This window comes from Lathyrus oleraceus, chromosome 7 (genome assembly GCF_024323335.1).
Source record: "Lathyrus oleraceus cultivar Zhongwan6 chromosome 7, CAAS_Psat_ZW6_1.0, whole genome shotgun sequence".
Classification (NCBI taxonomy): Eukaryota; Viridiplantae; Streptophyta; class Magnoliopsida; order Fabales; family Fabaceae; genus Lathyrus; species Lathyrus oleraceus.
The window spans coordinates 482,362,086-482,381,151 of record NC_066585.1 but is presented as its reverse complement, the minus strand read 5'-3'; the positions used below and the strand labels follow the sequence as shown (position 1 = coordinate 482,381,151).

The 19,066-nt window shown below is 36.7% G+C and overlaps 1 protein-coding gene across 1 annotated transcript; it reads left to right on the top strand.

Annotated features, from left to right (window-relative positions):
• The first annotated feature begins 14,631 nt into the window (after positions 1–14,631).
• LOC127104463 (E3 ubiquitin-protein ligase RSL1-like) lies at positions 14,632–15,594 on the top strand. Its single transcript, XM_051041643.1, has 2 exons — positions 14,632–15,467; positions 15,519–15,594. The coding sequence occupies exons 1-2, from the start codon at positions 14,632–14,634 to the stop codon at positions 15,592–15,594; spliced, it is 912 nt and encodes a 303-aa protein (XP_050897600.1).
• Positions 15,595–19,066: the final 3,472 nt, after the last annotated feature.

Sequence of the window (19,066 nt, the reverse complement as noted above, 5' to 3'; positions counted from 1 at the left end):
TGTCACAAACCCCGACCGCCACCTCTATGATCTAAACGCTACTGAAACCACCGAGCCTTTACAAACAAACCCACAAACAGATGAGTTTGAAGAAATGGAACAAGGTGATCATCCTCCTACACAACGTTCAGCCCCGCTCAACCCTTCCGGTAATGCAACTGGCCCATCCTCCCAACGTCGTCGACGAAGAAGGCCTGCAACCAACGACGACATTATGGATGCTATCGATGGAATGCAGGTACAGAATGCAGAGATGATGCAGATGATGCGTCAAATGCAACAGCAACAGGACGCTCGGAATGCCATAACCGACCAGCGGTTTACTGAATTGTTCAGCAGGTTCGACAACTTAGACATACGTCAAAGATCACCAGGTCCAAGAACCAGAGGCGGAAGGCAGCCTTAGTTGTTATTTTCTTTGCATTTCCATTATGTATTTCTTTCCCTTAGAACATTGAGGACAATGTTTAGTTTAAGTATGGGGGGGAAACAATATTCTTCCTATTTCCATTTTTCAAGTATGTTACCTTCCCTTTCATTGTTATTTCCCTTTCTTACTATCTAAAAAAAAAAAAAAAAAAAAAAAATTTATTTTAAGTTAAGTCCGAGTGTGAAAATTTCTATTATCTATTCCCTCAATTTTCTTGAGCCATAACAAAAAAATTTTAACACACCCAATAAGTATAAAGGTTGCTTACTCTATAAAACTTGAGTGAAATCAAAACAAAATCATTACCATAACAACGCTCTGAGAACCTCAATATGTTAGATCAGGATAAAGTACCTATTATACCGATTCCTTGAACTTTTAGTTCTATGGCAACCCCAAGTAGTTTATACAGAAGTCAGCACCATCTTAATAGCAAACTACGTGGAGAGCCGATGAATATAAGTGAATGATCCCCAAAAGTAAACTAAGATATATAAATATATCAAGAAATGCACTAAGTAAATTAGGTGATCCTTACCAGATCATTTAATCTAAAGGTTGCAGATCATGCAAAAGCACAATACGAAAGATCCATTATGAGTTGGTTCAGTAGGAATCTGGTACTGAACTTGGTAGGACGGACTACGGTTCGATCCCCCGCAATTTGCAATGGACTGAATAATGAAGTTATCCGACTTATGTACCAGAACTTCTAGCTAAAAGCGGATCATAATCACTAACCGGTTACTCCACTATGTGCGCGAAAAGATAAAGGGCTTAATGTGATTTCGCTAGAATGAAAACGGGTAAAATAAGACTAAAGGAACCAGGATAGCTATCATAGGGTACTTGAACTGATTTGCATAAGGTAGGGTTATCTAAGTTGTAACGGTAGTTGTTGATGTCAAGATTAAACTCAAGTCCTCCCAAACAAAAACCCATTTGCAACCTAGTACGAATTGATGTGTGCTTTGAAATTTCATCTGGCTAAAACTTTTAACAAGTTCTATACTGAATTTTGCTTGAGGACAAGCAAAGATTTAAGTATGGGGGAGTTTGATAACACGAAATTATATCACATTTTAAGACTTAATTCAATTAGATTATATTATCATTTACTTTAGTTTATCTCATTTTATCAGATATTATGCAGTATTTCCTTACTATTTATGTCAGGTATCCATTTTGAAGCAAAAGTGAAAAAGGGAAGAAAAGGAGGTGTAGAAAGGAGTAAAAAAGGAAACAAATATCAAAGACCAAGCCCAGCCCAAAGAAAGCGCACGTTGTGCCTGTGACGGGCGTCACAAGGGTTGTGACGAGCGTCACACTAAAAGCATTCCTGTGACGAGCGTCACACATGTGTGACGAGCGTCACACATGTGTGACGAGCGTCACACCATTCCACTAGCTTTTTGGCGCAAGTCACGCCCTCAGAAAGACTTGAAGAGGAACGTTGAGAAGTTGGTCTCCTATATCCACGTCGCGCATGTAGCCACGTTGAAGAATGGGAGAAACGGAATGCAGTTACCAACACTATTATAAATAGCCATCTCACAAATCAATAGAGAGAGTTTTTTCACGCTCACATTGCCGAAGCTCTGCCAAATTTTCTTTTCACGCCTTTTGCTTATTTTTCTTTTCCAGCATTGTTTATTTTATTTATTTCTTTTGCAAGCTTTACGTTCTTTTTCCCTTGCAAATTTACCTTTCCAGTTTTAGCTTTTAGATATTTTTCGCATAATAGTTTCTACACCGGAAACTATTGTGCAACTTTATACTGGATTTAACCTTACGTTATATTCCAGTTTTATTTCCTTGATTTAATTTACTGTTTAATTGAAGAATCCAAGAACAAATCCTACCAGCTTGTGGTGGAGTGTTCAAGACCATTGTATTACGCATTCAGGTTCTTTAATTGTTATTTAATTTTTAATGTTTTATTTTATTATTTATCTATATTATCTGCCTGGAATGAGTCTGTTTATGCATGATATAAATTCTTATTTATTTAGCATGTCTGGCTAATTTGCCTAGGTATCGGTATGTAAAGTAAGCAGAATAAGGGATCAAGACTGAGTCGGTCTACCTAAACTTAAAATCAAAATCAATCTTTTTACGGTCTCAACTTACAGGTTTAATAACAAGATTTTTTACAAAAGTAAAAGACATAAAGAAGTTAAAATCAATAGAGCGAGAGTTTGAGATTTTAACTGGACAGTGTAAGTTAGGCATTAATTCTAGATCAGGGCGAGAGCAAGTTTTAGAGTTAATTAAATTCTGACCTTTTCCAAAAAGTATTTTTAAAGATTGAATGTGAGGACGAGAGTTAAGCATTTGGATTTAATTATATAACCTAAGTCAACAGAGCGAGAGTTTGAGATAAGGGTGTTTAAAACGGTCAGTATTTTCTTAAAAAGAGTTTCTGCAACTTTATTGCTTTCAAAATATGGTTTTTGACTTAATTATAAGTGACAGCAACATTAATATAAAATCATGGTTTATTCAACAGAGCGAGAGTTTGAGATAGAACCTTTAACCAATAAAGTTAACCGAAACGATTCATTTTAAAACCAAGAAACCGACAAAGACTCGATTCCCTAGTTTTGACGAACTACATACCGATATCCGTCTTATTAATATTTAATCTAGATATTAGTTTAGCTCTTAGTTTTTCCCAAACAATCAAACATTTTCACCTTAGATTTACGTAGTAACCTTAGATAACGGTATATCGATTCATAAGTCCCTGTGGGATCGATATCTTTTAAAACTACGCGATAGAACTGTGCACTTGCAGTTTGTATCCCATTCTCGACTCACCCAGTCGAGCGATCAGCATTTCTTGAATAGCTCTCACCTTGGCCGGGTCAACCTCAATTCCTTTACCACTGACAATAAATCCCAAGAGTTTACCGGATCTTACTCCAAAGGTGCATTTGTTCGGGTTCAATCTCAGCTTATATTTCTTCAACCTCTCAAACAATTTGTACAAATGATCGAGATGTTCTTCTTCAGTATGAGATCTGGCTATCATGTCATCCACATATACTTCTATTTCATGATGGATCATATCATGGAACAAAACCACCATAGCACGCTGGTACGTTGCCCCTGCATTCTTTAACCCGAATGGCATTACTTTATAACAGAAAGTGCCCCATTGCGTCACAAACGTAGTTTTCTCCATGTCCTCAGGCGCCATCTTAATCTGGTTATAACCTGAGAATCCATCCATGAATGAGAATACCTTGTGCTGAGCGGTGTTATCTACCAGAACATCAATGTGCGAAAGTGGAAAGTCATCTTTGGGACTTGCTTTATTCAAATCTCTGTAATCTACGCACATTCGCACCTTACCATCCTTCTTTGGCACTGGTACCACATTAGCAACCCATTGAGGATAAGAAGTAACAACTAGAAAACCCGCATCAAATTGTTTCATAACCTCGGCTTTGATTTTCTCAGACATTTCAGGACGCATGCGACGAACCTTCTGTTTAACAGGACGACAATCTTCCTTCATTGGCAGCCGATGCATTACTATATCAGTATCCAGTCCTGGCATGTCTTCATAAGACCAAGCAAAAATCTCTACATAGTCATGTAACATCTGGATCAATCTTTCTTTGATACTGTTTTCCAAGCCTACTCCTATTTTGACTTCTTTCTTGTCCACTTCAGTACCCAGGTTTACAATTTCGATTGACTCTTCATGCGGCTGTATAGTCTTCTCTTCTTGCAGTACCAGTCTAGTAAGTTCTCCAGGTATTTCACAATCTTCCTCACTTCCATCCTCGGCTTGGTAGATCGGATTTTCAAAGTCATAATGAACAGTAGTAGAACTATTATCAACAGGATCCAGAGTGAGTATGGATCTGCAATTCGTTACGTGAGTGTGTGTAAGAAAACATAGCTTTTTCGGAAGATGACAGGAAAGATAAAGAGCGCAATATTTGAATGCAAAAAGTCCATTGATTTATTGAATGTGAATATGCTTATGAAAATGACAAAACCCTTAACAAATTAGCTATTGTGCCTCGGGCATAGACACAATGCTTTAAGAAGTTCAATTGTAAAACTAAAAATTTTGCAACGATAAAACAGACAATAACAATTACTCCTGACTAAAGGAAATCGGGATAGTGTCTTCAGCCTTCCAATTATTGAGTCCGTCACCAATTTTTGGGAAGATCCAGCTATCCAGGTCGCAATCGTTATCAGCATCTACTACAGCATTAATCTGATCTTTGACCACCCTTTCAGAGTTAAATCCCAGACCAGACTTGTCAGACTTGTATGGTACGTTGATCAGTTGACCCCAACCAGTACGACCACCATTTTCAACCACGGCTTGAGCATCTTTCAGAGAAATCATGGCAGGAGGAGCACGAATAACCTTGGGCACAAGGGGAGTTGGCTTAAGGACAGGGCTGGTCGGAGGAACTACTTCAAATGACTGAGAAGGAGTCTCAAAGAATTCACCATCCATCTCGACGTATCTGAAGGCCTGCACACTACTGACAGTATATTCTTCTTCTCCATACACAGTGACAATCTTACCCTCTATTGGATACCTCAGCTTTTGATGGAGAGATGAAGCTACAGCACTTGCCCCATGAATCCAAGGGCGTCCCAGCAAGCAGGAATAGGCAGGACGAATGTTCATTACGTGAAAGATAGTGTTGAAGACTTGAGGTCCTATCTTGATAGGGAGAACCACTTCACCATGGACAACACTCTTCGCACCATCGTAAGCACGCACCACAATGTCACTAGGCTTCAGTTCAATGCTTTTACAGTCAAGTTTATCGAGCACGGCTTTCGGTAGTACATTCAAAGAAGAGCCATTATCGATCAACACATGAGACAAAGTGATCCCCTTACACTCAATGGAGATATGCAGAGCTTTATTGTGATTCTTTCCTGCTGGTGTCAGGTCAGCATCAGAAAAGCCTAGGCCATTGTCAACAGCCAGGTGAGCAACATAGTTTTCGAACTGATCGACGGATGTCTCCTGAGGTACATGAGCGGTCTTCAAGAATTTTATCAACGCTTTGGCATGAGATTCAGAAGATAATAACAAGGATAACATCGAGATCTTAGACGGAGTATGCCCCAGCTGTTCTACCACATCAAAATCACTCTTGCGGATGATTTTCAGCATTTCTTCCATTTCTTGTTTGGCAACATCTTCAGTAGTAACTTCGACGGGTGTCCCTGACTGAGAAGGGTTAACTGGTTCCTTTCCTCGGGTTTCAGGGGCGGGATGCGAGATTTTTGTAGAGAAGATCCTTCCACTTCGAGTAACTTTACTAGTCCCAACAATGTCATTAGGATTAGCAGAATTACCAACTTGCTTCACGCCATGGATGTAAATATCACCTCCATAATTCCACGGAATGGCTTTGCTTGAGGAATACGGTACTGGGCCAGGTGCAGTAATGATTAGGGGAGCTACCTTGGGCTCAGCAGTAATCTTCACAGGTACTCTAGTAGCGGTAATCTTCACTGGACCTTTGGACCTGGCAATCACAGATATTTCTTCCACAGGGTTTTCCACCTTAGGAATCTTTTCGAAGAGAATTGTACGATCGTCCATCAGCCGTTGAATACCATTCCTCAACTTCAAGCACTCGTTGGGTCGAAGTACACAAAGATCGCAACTTTCAGTACAACCTGGAAATAAACCAGCTTGCAATAAATTCTTCTTGATGATCAGGAGAGGAGATGTTAAGTCCGCCACATTAACAATGTGAGAATTGTCATCCACAGAATTAACAGTTTTGTCATGGTTAGGCATAGGAGCAGTGATGACATTAGGAGTCTCCGGAGGATCAAATTCAATTTCTCCCGCGTCGATCATATCCTGAATTTTATTCTTCAACAACCAACAATCGTTTGTATCATGCCCGGGGCTATCGGAGTGATATGCACACCTGGCATTGGGATTATAACGAGGAGAAGTAGTGTTGACATTCGCAGGAGGGCCTCTGAGGGTAATTAAATTCGCCTTCAGCATACCCTGCAGTGCTTGTGCTAAAGTCATATTGATCTTGGTAAACTGCCTTCTTGGCCTGTCTTGTCTGTGCTGGAAGTTTTGAGCTGGCGGGGCTGCAGTTGTAACTGCTCTGATGGTGTGGTCACGGCTTTTCTTGTTATGACCCCTTTCACCATACACAGCATTTGACTCATTCTTTCCCTGATGAGTCTTTCTGGTGCTGGCGGAGGTAGCCTGTATCTTTCCACTTCGAATACCACTTTCAACACGTTCACCCGTCAATATAAGGTCAGTGAAACCTGATGAAGAACTTCCCAGTAGATGGCTGTAGAATGGGCCAGTCAGTGTACCCATGAACATGTCCACTAATTCTCGATCATTCATAGGGGGTTTGACTCTGCCAGCCAAATCTCTCCATTTTTGAGCATATTCTTTGAAGCTTTCTTTAGATCCCATAGTCATATTCTGCAACTGTAGCCGAGTAGGCGCCAATTCAGAATTGTACTGGTAGTGCTTGTAGAAAGTCATCGCTAAGTCAGTCCAGGTGCGGATGTTAGAGCTCTCGAGCTGATAATACCACTCCAACTGTGTGCCAGATAGACTCTCTTGGAAGAAATGGATCCATAGCTTCCTATCAGTGGTATACGGCTGAATCTTTCTCACATAAGCTCTCAGATGTATCTGAGGACAAGACGCACCATCGTACTTAGTGAAAGTGGGGATCTTGAATTTGCGAGGAATGACCACATCAGAGATCAGTCCCAAGCTTTCGAAATCCAGACCGGGCGCCTTCTGACCCTCCATAGCTAGCATGCGTTCTTCCAACAACTTATACTTATCCTCTTTTGGAGAGTACTGTTCATCTTCATAATCTTCATCGTCGTCCTCCTGGTTGAGAGGATCAACATTCTCCTCTTCTGAATCATTCTCCGTCTCCTCTTCTTGATCTTTCGGGAGTCTAATCTTGATTCCTGCAGCCTGTCCTTTACGCCTTCTTCCCGGGTTAATGTAACTCATAGGTTTCTGGTCTTTCTTCTTCTCGAGCAAGAGAGCCTTCAGTTCCTCCTGCCCCTTGGATAAGCTCAGCATCATCTCCTGCAATTGAGCATTCTGAGCCTGGAGATCTTTGACAGTTTGTTCGAGAGCCATTTTTCTGTTTAGGAAGGAAGACCGTGAGAATATTGATCTTTTAGGATACCTGTTATGCAATGTTATGTTATGCTATGCAATGTATGAAATGTTTTCAAGGACTCCTGGAATTTAACTTTGCGTAAACCACCAAAAAGAGGGGAATCTTTATTAATGATTTCCTTAATCAATGTTCATTACAAAAGGGAAATAATAAAAATACAATGAAAGCTCAAGTCTCCCAGGGACGGCTTCTTTTTGGGCGAAGATATGTATTGAGTCTTCGTTCCTCATTAAGCTGGCTGGTGAGCTCTAATACTTTCTTTCTTTCTGCAACGAACTGAGTCTCAAAAGTATCCCTTTCCTCTCTCAACTGGATCCAGGATCTCTTTAATTCTTCAACATTGGTAGGCATATCTGGATAAGGAATGATCTGAGGAGTACCTCCTTCAACTTCTGGTTCAATAATCAGCGGCCTGACTGCAAGGTATGGCATGACAAGTTCACGAGCTCTGGCGCGTACCCATCTGAGATAAGGTTCCATAGGAATAGAGTTTTTCTGTCCTAAAGTGCTTCTTTTCACCATGCCCCAGGCTCGTACAAATCTTTGCCGGAGACCTTGGGAATCGTTGTCATAGTCGAACACAGTGCCCTGGATAATTATTTCATGTGGACCATCTCTTCGAGCATAACCAAACTGACGTAGGGCTAAAGCAGGATTATAAGTAATACCTCCCCTCGTCCCCAGGAGTGGTACGTTAGAGAATTCTCCACAACGGTCAATGAGGATAACATTTCCTTCGAGGTGAGGACACCAACGGATGTCTGAATGGGAGAGCGACATTATCCTTTGAGACCATTTCAGATTTTGCTCATTCTTCAAGACTGATTGAGGAAGGTGCGAAATAAACCACCTAGACAATAAAGGTATGCAGCACATGAGAGTCCCTCGCCTTTTCATAGTACGGGTGTGAAGGGAATGCAAAATGTCTCCAAGCAAGGTAGACACAGGGTTATGAGTGAGAAATATCTTAATAGCATTCATGTCTATGAATTGATCCGGGTTAGGGAATAGCGCCAAACCATAGATTAGTAATGCTAGGACATCTTCGAAAGCATGAACATTCATAATTTTCAGGAACTCTTGGGCCTTATTTATCAGAAATTTGGCAAGTAAACCCTTAACTCCACTTCTTGTTACCCAGTTGGTTTCAATGTCTGACTTTGTCATGTGTAAAGCTGCGGCAACTTCTTCAGACTTCGGACTCTTTTCTAAACCACTAAAGGGTATTTGATCAAGGATAGGTATCCCAAGCATTCTGGAAAACTCTTCTAATGTGGGTACCAACTGATAATCTGGGAAAGTGAAGCAATGATGTTTAGGATCGAAGAACTGGAATAGAACCCTCATCATATCTTCTTTGAAACCAGTGGTAACCAAACTGAGGAGAGAGCCATGTTTCTTGATGAACTGAGTCTGATCAGGAAGTTCTGACACTAAATCCTTGAGTTGAGGAGAGATCGCTACAAGATTGATCCGGATGGTCTTCCTGGAAGCCATAACCTGTTTAACAGAGCAAAGCTAAATCCCTAAGTCCTTGAAATGATTAGTGCAATGTCATGACGTCATGATGTTATGATGGTATGATGTTATGATGTTATGATGTTAAGTGAATAACAAGCACAAGCAAGTCACACAACAATCAGTCCTAGGTTTTAAGGCTTGCATGAGTTCCATAGGTAAGTACCCTCCCCACTGAAGTTTGGTTGGTTCAACCTGTCCTAGAATAGTAACCGGGTTCTAGAAGGATCTCAAATCATTGACCTTCCTTTAAGTCCACTTCAGTGCAACCCCAAGTGGTTGACCGAAGCTTCCCTAAAGTCCAATCTCAAAGAGTGTAGTATCGAGTATCAACCAACCCCAGTCGGAACCGAAGTCAGTTATCTCACTACTTTCTAATGGCTAGGATGAGTCAATTAGGGTTCTAAAGGTCTGGTTAATGCTTTGATGACACCACGCGGAAGCCAAATTTTTCCTCAAGTAAACATGAGGAACATCAGGACATCCAAAGTGTCACATTAACCGTAGCCATCATTTTGACCATTCCAGTATACGCCGGATAGTCGCGATGATCTTTTACTACTTACCTAAGGTACACTAGATCCGGGTGTAGGATCTTTCACTCAAGCATAAAATACCCAAGCAATCCCTTAAAAGTAAATCAGACAATAAGTGATCTTGTTTTTAAGGTAACCTCTCTTTGTTAATCCCCAACAAAGTCGCTAGTTCTGTCATACAGTGAACTGACTTTGGTGTGTTTTTGCTTTGGAAAGCAAATGTCGCGGTTAGCAAGAGTCGCCACTGACTTTTCTTTTATCCCATAAGGAAAGGTGGAAAAGAACAGGAAAGACCTTAATTAGATTTTGGGTTCGGGAGGTACATTATACAAAGGGAAGGTATTAGCACCCTTTGTATCCATGGTTATCCATGGGCTCTTAATTGCTGGATCACTTATGTTTGTCTGAAAAAGTGTTTGTGAATTGCTTAAAACATGTTTTGAAAAGAGAGTTTAACCTTGTAATGATTCTTGTACGAATGTATACAAAGTATTTATCTCGTTTAGTTTTGAAAGTTGTTTAGAAAAATATAACTTGGTAATGATTCTAGTACGAATGTATACCAAGTGGTGATTTTCTAGTAGATGTTTTGAAAAGTGTGAGGTGTGAAAAGTATTTTGAGTTGTGATTCAGCATTTAAGAGTTATACCTACCCAAAGTCTTTATGGGCATTTCCTATCCTTATGAGGGTAAAACCGTCCTTACTATTGAGAAGTAAGTAGTTTTATCCTTTGGATGTAAAAGGGTTATCGTAGGGTCATCGATTGGTCATTAAAGGCAACATTTGTAAGGATACCTTAGCATTCGGAGGGACGATCATCATTTAACCGTAGGCTACACCGAAGGGTCATCGAGGGACAAAATCATATATTCGAAGGCAACATCCGAGGGACTATGATTTATTTTATGATGATTTAATCGAAGGGTCTTTGCTAAGTATATCCCCACATTCGCGGGACATGACCGTTATACCGTAATACCGTAGGGCAACAAAGAGAGGTCCAAGATCACATATTCAAAGGCCATATTTTACAATCAATTAGGTAATTAGGATGAATCTCCACAATGAAATCAATACATTAAAATCAGCTAGGTAATTTAGGGTGGGTCTCCACATTAAAATTAATACATTAAAATCAGTTAAGTGATTTAGGGTGAATCTCCACAAGGGTATCCCACAAATAAAGTGGAATACCTACCAAGCTATCTTTTCCGGGGGTATGTGAACCTTTACAAAACTCAGCAAACATGTCAGAATACCAAATCAGGGTGCAATCGAGAATTACACCACAAAAGAAATCACAACAGTAATAGGATCAGATAAACAATGCATGGCTATGATAAAACATGTCAGATGAGCAAAAAATCAGAACAGAAAAGTCAGCTACTGTCGCGTTCGCTCCTGCTTCGCCTAGCGAAGGCTTAGCGAATACTCGCTGCATGCTCGCTTAGCGATGTGCTAGCGAGCGGCTGCGGATTCCGGTTTTGATAACAGTACAATTTCAGCCAATTTTATGCCTTATGGCTTTCATTACAATAATTACATGGTTAATCATTTAAGGTATTCAGATACATACTAAACATTCACATGCCAAACTTAAGATATTTTCATAAATTTAATCATAATGCCATATGCAAATTAAGAACATAAGGCGGTAATAGCAATGCAAACCTGTTTGCAAATTGAATTGCGACCTTGGATTGGCAAATCGGATTGAATTGGGCAGAGGTAACCTTGATGCCGCTGAGTTCCTTCAGGGTTTGCCTCCGGGGTTTGCCGTCTGTGAGCGTTAGGGTTTGCTTGCTAGGGTTCTCCTTTCTCCGTTTTCGTTCCCCCTCCTTCTGACTGAAATGTTGGTATTTATAATGGTTTGTTGTGACCTAATGGGCTCAGAATGAAGCCCAGAATTTTCTGGTATTCGCAAGCTTCGCTAGGCGAGTGGCGTAGCGAAGGGTTCGCTAGGCGAAGGATTTGCTCGCCTAGCGAGCAAGCCAGTTTAGGCCATTTTCTGGATTTGGCCACCTGTATGCTGGGTATTGGTTCCCTTAAGATCAATGTTTTGGAAAATAAGTTGGAGTGCCTTGAAAAGTGCCTTATAATATTAACGGGCAAATTTTGGGGTATGACAATCCTGAATAAAGTGGTGTTTAATCTCAATGTGCCTAGTAAGAGAGTAAAGTATCATAATTTTAGTGAGATTTATGGTGTTAATATTGTCACATTTAATCAAGACAATTTCAATACTAATATTCTAATCACACAATCAGAAGTGATATATTCCACTTGGATGTGGACAAAGCGACAAAGCAAGTGACATGTTTAACTGGTACTTTTCTTATCCATTTTACATCATGCAAAATCCAAATCAGAGTATCTTACAAAAGTGTAATTCGTCCCTTTAGGATACCATAAACTCATATGGCGTGTGTTAGTGAGTGTCACACTTGGATTTTCAGCTACTAAAAAGTCAACAAAGAATGTAAATGAAAAGACATTTAGTGAAGAAACATTAATGATGTGTCTTTAAGAGAAGCATTAATGGTCAGTCGTCGACAGATCAACGACGAAGGCTCGACCGAGCCATCCACACATTAAGATATGGTTTGGAGGACTCTTAGGGGTAAACCCCCAAGACCCAGATCATTGGGGAAACATGTCCAGAATCTCGATAAGGACAATCAACACAAGCTCTCATTCCACAAAAGGACCAATTGACTAAGCAACATGGTATAAAAGACTCAGTAATTTTATAAATCTCAGAGCTTTTATAGGCGTCGTCGACAGTACGTCGGAGCAGTTATCGTCGAAAGATCATGAAGAAGTGGAAGACGTGGAAAAGCATTTACCACTCAATGTTGGTTACAAGCAGATATCATCTTGGAAGACACGTAAGCACACTAGTGGGAACCTGAAGGACTGAACATGGAGTAAATGCAACAAATCCCCTAGTGGTCATAATCGTTTTCGATAGTTACCTTGTAAATAGAATAAATAGCAGACTCATACATGAGATTTGTCACAAAATTTCATACATACTCTCTATACCACTGGTGTACCTGAGTCAAAGAGCGAAACAATTGAGCGAGGAACATGTATGTGTCCGCGTCCACCCTTTTTCTTAGTCTTTTTGTCTCCTTAAATGAAACATGTACTATTTTCCTATGCTTTATTTAATGTTATTTACTGCATTTTACCTTATCATGTATCACAACTTGACTTCATTTAAATTTTTTTGTTACATTGCATTCAATTCATATGCACGTGTGTTCACACAATTTATTTGCACAAATTATTTTGGAGATTTTTCGAGTTAATCTCATAGACTTTCAAACTCGTGATTGTTTACCAAAAACACCGGTAAACAGTGAGATACTTCATAGTGCATTTGACCACAGTGAGGTGTGATTTTTTGGGGTAATTTGCTTGAAAAAGTGCACACATACGGACAAAAAAATATGATATTAAGAAGACTAGCAGTAAAAAAAATAAGGAAACCGATCATATCTTTATATTTATTTTCTTCTACAAATTTGTTTCCCTCCTCTTTCTTTAAGTATGTGAGATATTGGATCGAACTCTAATATGGTCGAAGGGTAGCTTCTTTGTTAGACAATCCGACAAGATCATTAGCATGTCATCGAAGTCTGTTCATATGATGTAGTCGAAGTATGCTAGGATTGTTAGCATGTTGAATTGGGCTTGTTTGTTATGCCTAATTGTTTAAGTTAGCTTGTTCTCCAAGTTAGCTTGTATAATGAGCCTATGTGTAAAGGCAAATCCTAATTAGGGTGAGAGAGGTTATTTGCTATTCTGTAACACTTGTAATCTTGTTTGAAAGAAAAAGTAAATAATAGCAGTTTATAACCAATTTTATTGTGTTCTTATTGTTTTTATTCTTTTCTACCTTTGTGGGTTTCTTACCGATCGAGAAACCAATTATACTTTATAATTCCAACATCGTTTTCACAACAAAGTAACATGATATACTCATGAGAATTAATATTTGTTTGACATTTTGCATCCAAAATCTATTTAGAAGTTCTTTGCGATATTTAATTTAATTTATGAAAGGCCCTTCTTTGTTTAATTTCATGCTTTAGGCTTGTTTTACTCTATTTTGGTCTAATTAAGTTTTGCTCCTCCCTGCAAAATATTAATTTAAGAAAACATATTAGTAAAGTTGATTTTTATTTTAATTTATAAAAAAATCTTTAAGAGAGAAATAATTCAATAAGGTGTCTACTTTAGAGTTTTGCAATATCAATTTTAGTAATTAATGATTTTATTTTTCAAATATGTTACACAAGAGATTTGATTCTTATTAGTTGTAATATTATGCAAATAATTATAAGAATAAATGAAGAAATTAATAAGTCGCAATCAAGATTCCAAAATTGTAATATGAGATTATTATTGTGCAAAGATACATCAAAACATCCAATTTTATTGGTAGTTTATTCTTTGTAGATTTTATTTTGTTAGGATATTATTACCAATCTTCGATTAGTTATAACAAAACAACTAAGTTTAATGTAAAAGTTAAAAAACCAACTCATATTATTATTAGTATTTTATAAAAAAAAAAAAAAAAAAAAAGCAACGTGTTTTCACCCAATTTGCACTCTCCTAACCCTAACCGTCACTCTCTAACCCTACTCTTACTCTCACCATTCACATGCTCAGTCAACCCAAATTGCTTCTCTTTTATGATTCATTGAGAGTAATTATTTCTCGAAAACATTTCTATAATTCATTTTCTCTAGATATATTCATTTTATTTTTCATAGACCTTTCATATTATTTTGTTTGTCTTTCCAAATTTCTAGATTATCATTCTCTAGCATTTACTATATTACTAGAAGCATTCAAGTTTATACCAATTCCAATGCTATGAAATTAAACACTTAAACCAAGACAATTTCAAAGCTCTTCAAAACACAAAATAATTCTAGGGATATGGAAGGAGCTTCATCATCCTCCACAACACCGGATCATGATGAAGAAATATTTCAAATATCTGATGAGAAATATGCAGAAGAATTACGATTACAAGAAGCATTATATTTCTCTCGTACTTCAAACACTACTGTAACAGAAGAGGAAGAAATTCAAGAAGTGGAAGAAAGAGTTGAGACTAAAACCCTAGTGAAAAGCCTCATACAGAAACTGAAAAATACTATGAGTTTTGAAGGTGAGTCCTCTTCTGGTTCTAGTTTGAAACAATCCTATTGTGGTATCTGCATGGAAGCAAAACCGGTTGAGAAAATGTTCGAAAACCCTAACTGTTCACACTCTTTCTGTGTAAACTGTGTTGGGAAATTTCTAGCTGTAAAAGTTCAAGAGAATAGATCAACTGTAAAATGTCCATATCCAAAATGCGATGGTATTTTAGAGCCTCATGATTGTAGCTCAGTTATACCAAAAGATTTGCTTGATAGATGGGAGAATGCAATTTGTGAGGAAACGGTGTTAAGTTCGGAAAAATTCTACTGTCCTTTTAAGGATTGTTCGGCTATGTTGGTGAATGATGAAAAGGAAGCTGTTGTGACGAGTTCGGAGTGTCCGCATTGTCATAGATTGTTCTGTGCACAATGTAAGGTTTCATGGCATGCAGGTGTTGATTGTGAAGAGTTTCAAAGCTTGAAAGATGGGGAGCGAGGGAGGGAGGATATGTTGGCCATGGAGCTTGCTAAGAACAAGAGATGGAAAAGATGTCCGAAATGCGGCTTCTATGTTGAAAGAATTGTGGGATGCACTCGCATTACATGCAGGTATGCAAATTTTACTAAGTTGTAACTTGATATTTTTAATGTAAAGATATATAATGGTAAATGTTATTGTAGGTGTGGTAATCAATTTTGCTATGGCTGTGGATCTGCTTCGAATAGAGATGATCATTATCATTGTGCAACTCAATAAACATTGCATGGGTAGGGAGAGCCGGTTCGGAGGTAACTGTCATCAAGTGAATCCAGCTCCCTCCAAATCGTAGGTTCGAAGATCAGTTCTGCCATCAAATGATTTCAGCCTCTTCCAGATTGCAACTACGAGGGATCAGGGATCGAACCGTTATCCTCCCTATTAAATTCAGTTTCATTCACGATTGAATCAACTAACTATTGGTTGTCTCTTTTTTTTTTAGTTGTAGCCGGTTGTGATTTTTTTTTGTTGGCTCTGCATATCTTTGTGTAGGCATTTGTTTTGTTGTTTGGTGCCTTGATCTGTCTGTCTTGAGTTTGTGACGGTTTGTATTAATTTGTTTTGGCAACAAAATAATTTTTGTGCTAGTGTGGTTTTAATATATTTTTGCTTATTAAAGAAAATAGTGCGTCAAAATTGAATTATTTTATGTAATACTCGCAACATTCTCTTTAATTTCAACGTGGAGCACCTGAGCATAGTTTTTTTACTATGGAAATGTGTTCTATACAATATCTATTATTCCCTCGGAGCATAGTTTTTCTATTATAGAAATGTGTTGTATACAATACATTATCTATTACTCCCTTCGGAGGATAGTTTTTTTATTATGGAAATGTGTTGTATACAATGCATTATCTATTACTCCCTCCGGAGTATAGTTTTTTTATTATGGAAATGTGTTGTATACAATACATTATCTATTACTATTTATAAAGGGGATATGAGATTTTGAAATGACTTATTTTTCTTTCAAGTTTACTCTTTAAATAATTTATATTTACTAAAACACCGCAACAACAATAACTACCTAAACTTTAGAATTAGGATGAGAAGAAAATAGTTACAATAATACTGAAACCATATTATTCCATTTAAAATAATCCAATGTTGGTTAGCATAATAAAACGTTTATCATAATAAAACTGCTTTGAGATACATATTAGAAGATGGACATGACAGAGTCAAATTGGTTACAATTTTGAAGAACCTTCGGTTACAATTTTGAAGAACCTTCGGTTTCAATAATTCTGCCACTGATTCACAAAATACAAGTCCTCCAATGATAACAACTAGGACCGATTCAGGTTTGTAAGATGACATGAAGAAGGTAAAAATCAATAAGAGAAATCACCATGGGAAATAGGTACAACAAAGAGAAATAGTCTTTTATATTTTTGACTATTTTTATTTTACTTTTCAATTGTTACTTAAAATAACATATAACTCTGTTTGTGTGTGTAAAAGAGTATACTTACACGAAATAGAAAATGAATGAAGGGCAATGAAAATAAGATCTTTTTAATATCATCTTTTTAAAATTTTCCTTTCAAATTTGTGTCTTTAATTTACTAAATTGCATCTTTTTTAAATTTTCCTTTCAAAGTCATGTCTTTAATTTACTGTTTAAGCATTGTTTATTTATTAAATTGATTTATATTAATGGTGGTGCTGTCTTTTTATGATGACGGTTGGTGTGCAGATTTAAGAAAAAGAAGAAATTGCTCAATGGAATTTCTAATTGATGAGATAGTTGTTAGCAGCACATGGTTTTAGGAAAAAAAAAAAAAAAAAGAAACTGCTCAATGGAAATATCTAATTAATGAGATAGTTGTTTACAGCAGATGGTTCTTGGGAAAAAAAATAAAAAATAAAAGATTTGTTTCAATGGTAAAAAAAGTTATACGAAAAGTAAAATCTATAATTATAGATAAAGGGAATAGATGATTTTTGAATGATTTATTATTTTTTATTTTATCCTTTTGAATACAATTTATTTTATATTAAAAAAATTTAATGTTAATAAAAAGATGTTTTTTTTCAATATTTTTAAACTCAGAAAATGTAACTGCACGATTATTTGGCAATGGTATTTGGGTTGTGGGTTGGTTTAAGACCCATACACACCATTAGATAGCATGTTAATATTATCTGTTTTTGAAAATTAACTTCCTCCATAAAATGATTTGAAAAATTATAGAAAAATATCATAAAAAATGTTTCTACCGTGAACATTCATCCTCCAATGAAACAATCGACCATGGCATCTTCGGTCAAACTCGACATAGATTAGGTTTTCTCTACTCTCAATTTTTAACACTTATAATTTAATTTTCAATTTTCAATTTCTTTTTCTTCTTAAAATAGAAATCAATATTCACTCATTTAAATATTTTTTAAAGGTTTAATGGTGATGCACTGACAGTAAAAAAGTTTTACACTGTCATCCAATAAAAAATATATCATTTTGTCATGTCATACCAGTATTTTAAAAATTTCAATCTGATTTGTCGGGATGCATGGTCGTCATTGGTTGACAGTGTAAAATAAATTTACACTGTCAGTGCGTCATCCCTTTTCTCTTTTTTTAATTTAAATCATTTTCAGTTTTAGTTTCTTATAGAATGTAAATCATCTGCAAGACCAAAGCAAATGAATTATATCTCTTATTATATAGTACTATTGTAAAATTCTTAATCTTTATCATTTCATGCCTCCGCTTTTTTTTTTCTTCAATAGTTTTTATTTTAATTTGGAGTAACTAACATATGATAGAAAAGAAAATACCATATGTAATTGATTTTGATAAATATCAATTTCACAATTTTTGTGTAGTAATTCTTTTAGTTGTTGAAAATTAATGAGTCATTCTTTCACATCTTCATAATTATAATTGTCAATAGTTGCTAAAGCATTAGAATGTTAATAACTTCAGTTTTTTCACATTTATGCTTAACTTGAATAATTTTTGACAAAAAATTTATTTTCATAGTTGAGAAAGCAAACGAATATAAATCATTTCTAAAATTAAAATACACGTACACCATTTAAGGGACTAATATAGTCTTTGATTAACAATATATGCATCCTTTCTCATTTTCTTTCTTTTACTTTTGCTTACTAATAATTTATTTATTTTCAACTTAATTCTCTGCCATTTGTTTCTAACTGTAAATTCTCTCTCTCTCTCTCTCTTTTTTTTTTTTGTTAATTTCTCTTTTTTGTTAAATATTAGTTTTTGGTGGATGCAAAGAGTATACCATGTATGATAACAAAGATATAAAAATTGAGTGTTAATATATTTATTTGAGTATCTGTATTTAATTGTGTGTCTATTATTTTGTTTTCTATCGCTATAATTTGCTTTAATTATTAGTAACTTGGCTTTATTATCAGTGATTTATTAGTAAAATAGAGAGAGAGTTTTGAAGAGTGAGAGAGTTCAAGGAGAATAGAAACCTTTAGGATGTTTTGCTAAATCCCGGAAATTGAGGGATTTGGGTGGAGTGGTGAAATACGTGGTCGCTCAGAAATTTTCATTCGTTCACTTTTGTTTTGTTTTTTCAATTTTTGTATGATCGTATGTATAATGTATTCTATCGTTTGTGATTAAAGATAATGTATTTTTAGTGTAGAATAGTTTTACACAATTATCCAATAAAATTATAATATTTGATCATGTCATGATGAA

What these genes read in the sequence shown, in the direction of transcription:
- LOC127104463 (XM_051041643.1), top strand. Translation starts at nt 14,632, where the DNA reads ATGGAAGGAGCTTCATCATCCTCCACAACACCGGATCATGATGAAGAA. An exon ending in TATGCAAATTTTACTAAGTT is followed by an intron (nt 15,468 to 15,518) that starts GTAACTTGATAT and finishes ATGTTATTGTAG; the next exon opens with GTGTGGTAATCAATTTTGCT.